Here is a 13,534-nt window from a genome sequence, read left to right as displayed (position 1 = left end):
TTCAAATAGAGGAAGTTCTGATCAACTATAGCAGATCATACAGAGTAGTTTGAAACAAATCTTTCCATGCATATTAGGAGTTTGCAAGGTGGTTTCTTTGACACTGTTTTGCCTTCCACTGTAGAGATTTTGGATAGATTTGTAATTTGAGCTAATGTGTTTCCCCACGTAGCATTCTCTCAGGGAAACCACCTGTTTTGGTGGTTTGGACCTGTCTGTCCAAATGCTCCATGGTACCTAGAGGGGAGCAGAACAAATAGACTGTCACACTCCCTGTTGCCCACTCACCTTTGTAACAAAGTCTAACTTAGGATGTTTCTACAGTAAATTTAAGAATAAACAAATCATTCTGATAAATCAAACTTAGAGGTGTACTTGATATTATTTGTAGTTTGTTTTAATACAGATTATTTTTTTCTTTTTCTGTGGCATTTTTGCAAAATAATCTGTAGAAATAAAGGGAGAAAAACACTTTTATAACTAAATGACCGTTTCGTAAGCTGCTCTAGCAGTATCATTTTGTTAAGTGTTTTTATTCTTTAGACTTGATATTTCTTCTATATCCCAAGTGTTTGAGCTGAAGAACAAATGTTTTGTTTTGATTCAAACCTTATATAACATTTAGTAAACTACCTTCTCTCACCCCTGTATAATCTGTACCTGTGATTCTCTGATGTTGAGACTCTCCCAGGGGCCATCCAGGGTATGCTCAGCTAGTGTATATTTCCAAAAGAGCCGCTGAAGACTCCTAAGAAACTGGCAAAGCTACTGGAACCAGGAAAGGTGGCCAAAAAATCCTCATGAAGTGTTACTTGGGGTTTGAAGGTCACACTGTTTCGGTATAACCATTATCTTTGCTTTCCAGAAATATTCGAGGAGCTTCAGCATCTGTAGACAGCATCCTCAGGTGCTTGACACCAGCAGGAGTGCTGCTATATGGGAAGGGTACGGCTTTGGTGAGATTTATGCCACACCTAGATGTTGCCAGGATTTGCAGATTGTGCGAATATGGGTACTCTCTGGGCTATTACAATTCAGTGTAGAGAGACCGGGCCTTAACAAGAGCTGGCATCAACTCTCCTGAAAACAAGCAAAGTAAAGGCAAGCTTGAAGTTAGTGATAGAGCTTCCTAGTATTGAATCCATTAACTTTACAACTTCACCTGCAGTTTCTTTAAAAGTGATAGTTTTCAGATTACAGTAATTTTTCAGAGTTGAAATGGAATCACGAATTTGGGTGAAGCTGTGAGGATGGTGATTTATGGGACAGAAGCAGTGTATATGCAAGAAAGATTCAGAGCTTCTAGATCAGCAGTAAAGCTATCAAATTCAGGTGAATGTTCAGTGAGGGCAAAGGAATTGGAAAAAGCAAAACGAAAATGCCTTTTTCTACAAGAAATCTCACTGTGGCAGCAGGTTAAAGAGCACTGATATAAGTAGAACAGAACAAGACATAGAAAAACCTGTGAAATCTGAATAGGTTTGTGAGATTGTACAATTGTTGAAATTGTCGGTCTAGTCTTTCACTTCTAGTCTCAAGGGAAACACTGAAATGAATTCTGAGAATTTATGAATATGCATACTTTTGTCAATACAAACATGCAGACTTTTTTTTTTTTTTAGTAAAGACATGGTAAATTTCCTTTTTTTTTTTTTCTCTTCTTTAATACAGCAAAGTATTCAGCTATGCTAAATCCTCTCTAGCAGGTCTATCTGACTTTCAAGCAGTTTATAGCCTCACCTACTATTTTTATAGACATCTTGTAAATATATTAGCTGGATAGATGTCTCTATGTGCTTCTGTCTCATTTTAGGAATTAAATGAGAAGTCTTGGTTTGGAGTTTTTTTGGGGGGAGGGTGTGGTGATTTTTTTTTTCTTCCTGTGGGTAAATTAAGGTGAGGCTTCTCACAGCAAAATGGCTGAATCTATAGTTAGGCTTATAGCGTATACCTGAAAATTCTAAAGAGAATGATGGCGGATTAAAACTCATCAGATATAGATTTCAATATGCCAGTATCAAAAGGCATGTGTCTGGTGGGAAGATCAATATTTCTAATGTTTTTAATACTGGTTGAATTAAAGCTATATTAATCTTTTCTCTTTTCTTATTTTCCCTTTTCTCATTTTGATAATCAATATGAATTTTATGTGAGTCCAAATGAGAAAATCTTATCCAGTCTAATCACACTGTGCTTTTCTTTTCCCTATAAGAGAAGCAACCGTTTTTATATGTTTGTCTGAACTAATTCAACATTCTGGAATGAATTATTCAAGTGGGTTTGCTGACTTGTAAGCAAAGCTTTTAGTTCATGTCTGTTATTCAAGATCTTTTAAAGGTCATGAACTTTCTTTTACATATTCAACAGATGTTGCTCATTGTAAACCTTGACTTTAAAAAGAAAACACAGTACTGTGTAAGTAGGAAGTCTAAATCTTTTCATCGACAGGATCCTTCTAAATAAGGAGGAAAAGTGCATTGGCTTTTAATTTTTATAAATGGAACAATAGATCTTCCATGGGTGTAGCAATCTGATTTACCTGTGAAGCTTTTCATAAGATTTAATTAAATTCTCTTTGTAAAGCAAGTGAAATTTTGTTTGAAAGACAACACTTGCATTTTAAAATGTCACTTTTTCTCCTGGGCTGTAATTAAGTTTCATTTGGATGGCTCCTTTATATTTTTACTTTTCTTCTTGTGTTCATACTTATTATTGGATTCTGCCTTGGATCCCTTAAGTTAAAATAACAGGCTTTATTCTTCTAGCCGCAGAAGCCCATTGAACAGGCTTTATTTTTCACTAAGTCCTTATCTTGGACCTAGCGATTCATTTCCAGATAACATTAACTTTCTGTCACAACATCACCAAAATCTGGTTCTTCATCCATGTAGATGAATCCTGAACCTTAAACATGCTTTATTCAGTTCAGAGAACTGCAACCTTCATTATTCTGGCCTTGACAATTATTATATTTTCTATGGATCATATTGCCTCTGAATTCCTCTTCTTAGCTTGTTGCTTTGGGCTGCCTCTTTAGTCCATTAACATAATAATTCTTACATAATTCAGCAAATTCTTTTGTTTGCTTCCCTAATTCAGTTCTTAGCTGCAGGCTGGATAGAGCAGATCAGCTCAATATTGACTTCAGCCTCTGTGTCATAGTCATGCCTTTGTTTCATTCATCAACTACCAGCTTCTCCCACAAAGACTTTCTTACTTAGTCCTGCCATTCCTCTGTAGCATGAGAACACTTCAGCAAACTTGAAAAAACCCTTGCTTATCCTCTTTCAAATCCCAGTTTACAGGTCATCTCTACCACAATCCTGCAAAACGCAGATTTTGTGGCAAAACAAATAATCTAAAACTATATTTTCCCAATTCTTTTTTGGTTCCATGTAAAGTAATGCTATCTACTAAAATTTGTGCAGTTAACAAAGCTTTCTTGTTCCATTTCTCACATTATTCATTTGCTTGAGTATTTTATATTCTTTTTCATTTTTCTATCTGTGTTTTTAGACTGAAAGGCTTTGGGAACACAGGAGGAAGGAGGTCCAAATATTTGGACCTCCAAAATATGCCAATATTTGCTGCTATAGCTGTGTCATTGAAACTGATACACATAGTTTATTTGACCAGCCCATTCATGTTAGATAGATTTATGTGACTGTGAAAAAATGAGGTAGAAATGAGTGGATTAAAAAGACGACCACTTGCCTTTTTTTTTTTCTTCTTCTCCTTTTTTTTATGTGCGTGTATATAATCTGTGCTGGGAACTGCACCTTTAGGAGCTTTAGCATTTTGTATTGTACAGAGGCTAAAATTATTCAATAGTGGCTAGTTAAAATACAGTGTTTTGTGGTTGCCTGACACTGAAAATAGAACTATTGTTGAGTCACATTATCCCTCTGAATACCAGCTCTTTATTTACAAACTGGGGTTTGTAAATGTTATAAATGTATAAAGATTTATAAATGCTTTGAGGGTGTTCTCTTTTGATATGTATATATGACATAATCCCTGGGACAACAATGCCTTGTCTCAGTCAGGACATCTACGTACTCTTGGAATATAAATAGCAAGTAGATAATTGTGCCACTAGTGTATACTTGACAAAACTCTTAATGACCGTCTGAACATCCTCAGACATATCCCAGAGCAGTAATAGCTATCTGCAATGTGATGAGCTTGAAAACGTTTTAGCAAGTCTGTTGCATCAGGAGTGAGTTTCTTCCTTAGAATGCAACTGGGAGAGTTAATATGTATAATGTATATATTAATATAATATTTTATATAATATGTATGGGTGAATATGCCTATATAGGTAGGTTTCTGAGCAGTTTTCTTCTGGATAGTAACCCTTATCATACCCAAATGCTATTTCGCTTGCTATTTTGTTTGCTGGGGTGGCAGTCTAGCTTTACAATACAAAGGTCATCTTTTGATTCTGTGCTGAATAGCTAATATAATCTCTATTCAGAGGACAGCTATACTTTTTGTTTAGTTAGCACTAGATTGTGCTTTGGTGTCATTTTCTCACTGGGAATTACATGTTTCTCCATGAACTGTCCTTTTGAATCTCATCCATTTTCCCCAGGAGGAAATGACAAATCACCTAAATAAGTGTGGCAGGAGCCGAGGTGTTGGGTAACGTCTGATTAAGGGCTTATTTCCTTTACTTTGTATAGTGATATATGGTGAGAAAGGTTCACTCAACTTCTTAACTGCAGGTGTGGCATGCTTTTCCATTTTGTGTGGTTTGCATTACTGAGATGGGTGTATTTCAATCTTTAACTAAACTCCTCCCTTGCTGGATCTGATCGTTTGTTCCTCATTATTGCAGGCTTTCTACAGGCACATGTAATCTAATGGCTGAACTAGAGTAAAGTACTTAGTGACACTGAATCCTTAAATTCACAGACCTTGACAAAAAAAAAATCTAAATATGTTAACTGAAATGCACTTGGACTGAGGGAATTAAAGGGCTGGTTTGGGCTGAGATTCATAATGATCTGTATAAAACCTATTTGGTAGCAGGTAAATGATCCAGGTAAAAATTGAAACCTTAAATGTAGGTTTACTCATCAGCCACTCTTATTAACTGCAAGGAACTAACGGAAAGCTGTTAAATCACTGACCACTGAAAAAAAAAAAAACAACTTAGTGATCTGTCTGGCACCAGCTGAAACACATTTCTGTGTGAAAGATGATTGTCACTCATTCAGGGAGTGGAGACACTGTCAAAGTAGATAAAGGAAGGTTATCTCTCTTCATTAAGATACTTCCAATTCAGTGATATTTTTTTTTTTTAAAGAATAAGATAATCTTCAAAATGGTTTTAAAGATTTAGTCTTCATCCTTGAAAGTTATGTGGGTGAGCCATTTGACTACAAAATGAGACAATGCGGAGGGTTATGAGGATTATAATCACATATATTTAGGCAGCTGATGAAGCAGTCTAGTCCTTGAAGCATGCTTTTAACAAACTAATCACAAGGAAACTGGAATTGAGTGCAGCAGTTTTATTGAAAAAAGTCCACAGGTGTGTGCAATTCCTTTATTAAAATGTTTTCAAATACATTGGACAAGGAGCAATTGATGATCAAGAGTTATTCCTTTTTTATACATTTTTATTTCCAAAACTATACAAACATTGGAAATCTTTCCTTTTCTCCATTTTAGCTATTAATAATTCTGTAATGATAAATTATATATCTCCCTTTTCAATCTGCAAGCCCACTTTCCTGGAGGTGACATTTTATACCTTTGACAATTAAAAAAAAGGTCAGTCATATTTACATGTGCTTAAGGTTGCATAATTGAGCATCATACAGGTTCTGAAAACTAGTGGATAAATGGTTTTCAAGATTCACCCAGGTGGGCTGAAGGTTTTAAATACACATAAACTGCATACATGAGATTTAGTAGCCAAGACACCCTTTGTTCCCTTTTATTTTCAAGGCTATCTATAAACTGTGTGCTAGCCATGGTAAAGGTTTGTTTTAGTAAAGGTACTCACTGAGTGAAAAGCAGCACTGACCACAACTATTGCTGATCAAGGACATGAATGGGCAGAGAATTATATGTGTATATATAATACAAAATCTGATGTTTCAAAATGAACTTGAAGCTCTTATGTAAAAATAATGTCTAGAATAAAAGCTATTTCCTGGATTGGATTAAAGAATTTAAAAAAACCCACCAACACTTGTGTAAGGAAAAAGTGGAGCTCAACGTGGGAAAAGAACGATAGAAGCACATGGATTAAATTCGAAAGCTGATCTTGCAATTACTGGAAATTCAGTTGAAATATAGCGACATTATAAATGGTAAATGAACGCTACAACTGCAGCAGACACATACAGTATATTTTATGAGCTATTATATTGGCCATACAGATTTGTCTACATGTTATTTGTTTGAATCCTTAAGGCTTCTCTAATGTCTTACATGAAAGTGCTGTCTGCTTGGATCTTCCATGCATGAGGGAAAGGGGTAATTTTCAAGGAAAAAAAAAAATTTGTCCACATTTCAATTACAATAGCACATCCAGAGACACAAAATAAAAGACAAAACTTTATGGTACCTTTATTTCATTTATTTTGGCCCCCAAAAGATGCATGCACTAGACTTTATGTACTACAAGGTATTGAAATATTTACAGCATTGTACATGTGCTCTTAAAGGGATGGCAAAGGGAAGGTCTATTTTTATCTTGGTGGGAGTAGAAGTTACTTTTCTAGCTTAATAATACCTACCCAAAGTGAGAGATGACTCTTCCAAAAAGAAAAGCCCACAGAGAATAAAGCTATAGCATAATTATAGCCAATGTTAACAAACTGTACAGCACTTTACCTGGGAATTCTCCTCTCTCTCACTCCTGTCTGAAATAGCAGTCCCAACTATTAAGTGATGTTGCCATGCTCCCCTTGCCCCATCTGCTTTGTTTCTCTCTATTCCAGCAGGTATAGCTGTATATTGTCTGTTTATATAATTTTTGTTTCAAATTATTTCAGCAGGTTGAACGGACATTTAATTCACAATAACCTGATGGCAATTTTTGGACAAATGATATGCTTGATATTCACTGGGTTATGGCACTAAAGAATTCAGACCACTATAAAGCGTGTCGTAAATACTTCAAGTGGACTTAGGAAACCATCTCTTTAAGAAATTCAGTGAGTAAGGCTCATATCACTGATTTCCTTCTGCTTTTAAAGGTAAAGATATGATACCCAATACACCAGGTTAAACAAACAGAAGGCAGTTGGGAAGAAGATGCGGGCATAGGAGTCCATTTTGGCAATGCGGATATGTATTCTTCCATGCCTCCATGCTCCCGTTCGACAATCCTCAAAGCAGCAAAAAAAACTGGCACAGTCCTTGCCATCAAGACACTCATACCCATATTCTTCATCCCTTTCTTGGAGGTGTGTAGCATTGTTCATTTGAATAGTTGCTGATCGAGGCCGGATGTCAATTGTAGGTGCCTAAGGTGGAGTGGCAAAAAAAGAAAAAGATGGCAGGAGGGAGAGACTCTGTTATTATCACCAGACCAACAGGGAGATAGAGACTAATGGTCAACACGTGAATGATGGTTCTGCATGGGGTACATGGGAAATTGCTGAGGAGTTCTAATATTACCTTCAACTTATTAAAATCAATTGCATCATACATTTTAACTTTACAGGAAAGCAGCACAAATCAATATAAAGTTAAACAGCTGTGGACAATTAGCTTTAAAGCCAAACTAAGTAAACATTAGAGGTTAAAGGAAACATTCAGGAATGTAATTGATGGTATTTTAAATTTCTTTTGTGTTTTATATTTTATATAGCTGCTTGATATCTGAAGGCAATTTGTGTATTGCACATGGAAGGAACTGAAATAATCAATTGGAAATGCAGGATTTAATATAGGGCTGGTTTGTGTTGAGACAAGAGCAAATATATATACAGGAAAAAAGGTAAAAATTGGGTCTTTTGAGTAAGGTTAGGAGAATCTCTATAAGACTCTCCAATTTTTTGAATATATGCAGTTCACCATCTACTAATGTTCACCAACTAGAAGGTTCAACATGTTCCAAATTTTATATAGTAGCTGTACATATGTATACACATATATATTTGAAATGAATTGAGCAAATTAAGCATTTAAAACACATTTTAGCACTTGGCGAACACTAGGATGACAGGCATTGAAATTTCCTGCTAATAGTTATTAGGGTAAAATAACAATTCCATTCCATAAGTATGTAAATTTCTTGGCTTTTATTTTATGTGGTTTCTTTTTTTCCCTGTTTTTTTTTTTGACAAAATATTTGCATTTCTGAATGAAGATAAAGTTTAGATGTGGAACATAGCTAGATACATTTGCTAATTTGCTAAGAGTGTGTTGATCCAGTGACAGCATTAAAAATATATCTGCATTTTAAACCCTTTCAAAACTCTGACTTTTTTGCGTAAGGAACAGCATTTGAGTAGTTGATGGTGACATTGAATTTTGTTCAGGTCAACATCAGAACAGATTTGGTTTTATAATTTGGAGTGAAATCACAAATGTTAAAAAGGTGGGGTAAGAGTTGAGTTCTAAAAGGGTGTATTGCAGGTTTCTGGTGTAGCTGGTGCTATTGGATCCCATGGCAAATTGAGAAAGAGAGGAGCAGAAATGTTTTGACATTAAACTCTCTTAATTCATGTGATCCAATAATGTTGATCACTCTTGAACTTAGGTAAGTTCAGAACCATAGTGAATCAGTATTTGGGCTGCTGAATCAACTCTACAAATTGTTTAGAAATACATAACCATTCTACTTAATTAGGAAGTTACCTTGAGTAGAATGCTTAGATGTCCCATTAAAAAAAAAAAACAAAACCCAACAAAACACCACTTTCATATAAGCTCTAATAGTTAAATTCAGCAGTCGCATGCAGTGAATTTCCATTCCAAAAAACATTATACCTTGAAGGAAAACATCCGAAGAAGCTTTCATTTTGTAGACAGAAAAGAGAATCAGAGGGTTTTGTTTTAAATTAAAGAAAGGAAGGAAGGAAAGAAAGAGACAAAAATAATGTAAATTAAAAATATGTTTCTAAAACATAGTAAGTCAAAAGGAACTAAATTTATAGAAAGGTTGGGATAACAGCAATTTAAGCAAGTATCTGTAATATAAAACCCCCACATTTTTGACTCGTCACTGTCTGGTAACTACATCTGGACCAAAGACATAAGATATCAAACTCCATTTAGATCTTTTCGTATTCCCAGGGGATTCCAATCTTTTATGTTGAACTGTTTTGAAAGAGACCATTCACAGTTTATAAAAACACTTTTTAGAAAAAATTCTTTCTACCTGCAGGCTGGGTACTGAACACTCTACTTTTAAGTTTTTTAGAGTCTGTGATTAGGTTCCAGGCAATTATTTATAGTTCTGTTTGTCCCCAAATGCTCACAGATAAGTAATGTAAAGAACAAGTAATCTGCCCTTATATGGACATCTTTAAGTGAGACAACTAAATTTGAGATAGTTAATCTTTGCTCCTTTAATTGACTGTGAAAGACACACATGGACACAGACAGCCTTTTATTTCAGCCTAAGACAGGCCAGGACTCATCACCCTCTGTCTTGACTGAAAGAGAGGCCTATGATCAAATCCAACTTTAACATACCTAAAGTTAGGTGAGAATTCTTCCTCTATAGTCTTATATAGTCTTATAGATGTTTTTCTGGCTGTTTATCAACCACAGAGTACATTTTTTTTTTTTTTTTTAGAGTCTATTTCTCAACAGCTTTTAAAGTTGAAATTATAGCAATAATGCGTAATAAAAGGTTCTTTAATTACTATTTTTTCTATATTCTTTTTGTGCTGTATGTTGTAACTAAAAGAGAATATCTTCAAGAGTCTTTGAAGATTTTAGCAGAGCAAGTCCAAGTGACTTCATTGTTTCTTAGATGCCTGAAATGGATTTGAAAGTACTCTCTATTAATGTAAAACACTTGTTCTTCACATTTTTCACAGGCATATTTGGGGTTTTTTTTGTAGATGATTCGGCTACTTTTCCCTCTAGGATTTTACACTAGAGATTCTAGACAACAGACTTTTCAGCTCAGTTGCAAAAGGAAAGGAGAAATCTGTCCTGGACAAAATAAGCAACAACCTTTTTCCTTATCTGGGCAAAACCCCAAACCTCTATTGAGGGTATTTCCAGGATTTTTTTTATTGTGGCTATTATATACATTTTTTTATTATTGTGTAGCATGCATCCATAAGTAACATTGTAAACTTCTAGCCAAATCACTTTCTAAGGGAAAGAAGTAGATAAAGGAGGTAAGAAATACAAGAAAAAGAAGATAAGGAAACAATGAAAAGGAAACAGATGCTTAAGGAGAAATTAGAAAAAGCACACTCCATAGTTTGAATATAAAAGTTTAACTGTAGTCCTGATAATAAGAAAAACAGTCACGTCAATAATACGTACATAAGTTAATGGCAGAGAGTATTGCTAAAGTTAAGACAGAGAAACTGACAGTTCTTCTATAAAGGTCACAGCAAGAGCTCTATCTGTAACATAAATAATGGTTTGGTGATAGTTGTGATTTGCAGAATGCTTTGGTTAAGGATCCTTATTCTAAGAAATTAGTTTCTCTGGCATCCAGACAACTGTAAGTTATGAGCTTTTCATTCTCAAGGTGAATGTTTGCATTCCTATTGATACAAAGGAAGAGTATATATGTAATAGCAAAGTCTGAAAAGAAAGTAAGGCATAAAGAGGGATTTAAATGCTCTTTCAGAAAACCTAATTGAATTTTAGACCTCTCTGGTAAAAAGATACATACTGGATTTTTCTTCTTTTTATCTTTATCCTTGCTGGGCTTTCTGTTGCTGACAAAGTAGTGCAAAGTTCCATATTCCACCAGTGCAGAGAAAACAAAAATAAAGCAGACTGACACAAAAAGATCCATTGCTGTCACATAGGAGACTTTGGGAAGAGATTTACGTGCAATTGTACTTAGGGTGGTCATTGTCAGGACAGTTGTAATACCTGGTAGATAGATAGAAAACAACAGAAATATTATTACTTCAAGTAAAAAACTGATTTTGCCAGTTATGTCTCTCTGACTGGCTTTGAAGTATGCCTGGAGTTCAAACATATAGCAAAGATATTAAACAGCACATTCCAGCAGTGAAATGTGGATTCAGTGAGAACTTTGAGGATTAACATGGGATATGAAACATTTTTGCATGGTTGCTGCAAGGGCTGCTCTGCAGAATACTTTGGTTAGATGTACTGATTCTAAGAAATTTAATTTAGTTTTTTAGTTTTGTAGTTTACTTCTGGAGGGTCTTTATTTATTTTTAATTGAAAAATTTAATTTTAGACTTTGTGTGTTCAAGCCCATAAACAAAGCTAGAGAGAAGAGAACTTGTGTCAGAGTGAGAAAATCACGGTGGAGAATAAAAATTGCTTTACTCCATTCTTCAAAGTAACCTCAAGACCAATCTCAAACTTTTTGTGCTGTTGGGATAAGTTTTGCTTATTTTTAGTTGCAGGGTAATGATACCAGTGTCAGTAAGAGACACACTTGCAGCCATTATATGAAGTAGAAATTAATGAAAATTCTTAAGAAAGCATGTAATCCAGCAGGAACTTCAGAACAAAACGTGTGTAGATTTGTATGTGTGCTACATAAAGAAAAAAACCTGTTTCCTTTCTCTTGCCTAAAAGCATTCTAGTTTTATGCAAAAGGTGCTAGCCCCACACAAATTTGCTGCTCGTAATTTAAGTGATTTCTTGCATATAAAGCCAGAAGGGAGAGTATCTCGGGGCTCCTTATAATTGCAACACTGTGAAGTCAGGTTTTTCTCTGTGCCAAAGCAGCATCTCTTCTGGCCTTCATAAGTGTCTGTAGTCTATAGCTGAGAAGTACTATGACATACCTCACCAACCCTTCTCCTTTCAGAACATTATTCCCTGAACTATGATGTGAAGAACATTAACAATGCATCAGAACAGTTAAAATCCATCACGTTTTATATGGCAAATTTCATACCACTGATTTTACCTCCTCAGTGGTACAAATAGACTAATTCTCAACAGACGGACTGGTCTGTTTTGTGTATCTAAGTAAAATTTAAAACAACATCTGAATGCTTTTATTAATTTTATACTACTTTAAAGCAGATTTTATAACTTCTTTTTAGAGTGGGCATGAAAAAAGGCAATAAAACGCTTAAAACTTTCTGTCATGGGAGCCACTGGTCCTCTATTCCTGTGTTTCTTTCAAGGGAGTTCTGGGATGAAAATGCTGTCCCTCATTTTGCACTCCAGTGCTCTGTGCTGTAGTTCTGTGAAGAAATGAAAATGCAGAAGGAAAAGCTAAAATGATTCTCACTTCTGCGGATTTAATGCAGAAGTAGAAAATGTGTTTAACTTTCTCTAGTTGAATGTTTCTACTTTGCTAATTCTTACAGCTACAGGTGCTTTGCACAAGCAATGTTAATTTCGTCTCTCTTTCAGTTTATTTGTGGGACAGTTCCTAAATGTGTAGAAATCGCTAATTCTGATTAATTGCATGTCACATTTTCACATATAGGATTTTAGACACCACCAAATTCAGTTGATTTTGTGGCCTGAAGGCTACATTTGATTGTTGGTCCCTAAAGTAGAAGTCAGGGTACTACATTCTCCCTTTTTTACCACTATGGCACGCAGACAGCCAGAAAGATTGATCCCTTCTTGTTATTTATTTCACTTGCATTGCTAGTCACTGTGATATGGCAGTAGAGCACATAAAACTAATGCGTCCCTGCCTCTAATCCAGCAATGTTCCCCATCCTCTTGATGTTTATAAAAAATACTGCTGTCATCAGCAAAGATGCAAAAGTTTTTACTGTAGGCAGTCTACAACACTCAGAGTTAGGATCTGACAGAGTAAAAAGGAAGACATGCGAATATGGTCTAGGCTGTGTTATTCCCTGGAAATGACTACATCCCTCTAAACGAGGAGAGCTCGTGTGAAATCGCCTCTCCTCTTACATTTACAAACTGGTGATCTGCAGAGGTGTCAATTAAACATCATAACGCTTGAATAAAAGCAGGAGGAAAAAACAACTCACCCAGTGATGTTCTGGCTGGAACTGCGTCTTTATTAATCCAGAAAGAGACCCAGGACAACACAACAATAAGTGTGCAGGGAATGTAGGTCTGAATAGTGAAATAACCCATTCTCCTGCTCAGGTTAAAGTAAACAGACATGACTACATAGTCTCCTGTAAAATAAAAGCATACTGAGATAGAATAATATGTTAAAAACCCAACATAGAATTTCTATATAATATCTAGGGTTTTCCTATTCTATGTCCAGGGTATATATGTTAAACTGATTCACCAGATACACTGACAGCAAATACATGCATACTTCTTCAAATGCTGATAGAGCGCAAGAACTTGTGGATTTTGCACACTATGAAAGTAAACAGTCTTGCAAGTTCACTTAGGTAATTTGTACTTTAAGATTTCAAGGGTAACCTCCCTT

General features: G+C 35.4%; 1 protein-coding gene across 1 annotated transcript; it reads right to left on the bottom strand.

The window, feature by feature from the left end:
* Nucleotides 1–6,753: 6,753 nt before the first annotated feature.
* LOC104082252 (gamma-aminobutyric acid receptor subunit gamma-2) lies at nt 6,754–13,268 on the bottom strand (the record flags this gene model as incomplete). The annotated part of the gene is made up of 4 exons (XM_009585303.1): nt 6,754–7,487; nt 8,959–8,982; nt 10,835–11,040; nt 13,116–13,268. Coding segments are annotated over 4 exons (659 nt in total), but the record flags the coding sequence as incomplete, so codon positions are not given.
* Between the last annotated feature and the right edge of the window lie 266 nt (nt 13,269–13,534).

Source organism: Fulmarus glacialis, unplaced genomic scaffold (genome assembly GCF_000690835.1).
Source record: "Fulmarus glacialis isolate BGI_N327 unplaced genomic scaffold, ASM69083v1 scaffold42779, whole genome shotgun sequence".
NCBI lineage: Eukaryota > Metazoa > Chordata > Aves > Procellariiformes > Procellariidae > Fulmarus > Fulmarus glacialis.
This window is presented reverse-complemented; position numbering and strand designations above follow the sequence as displayed.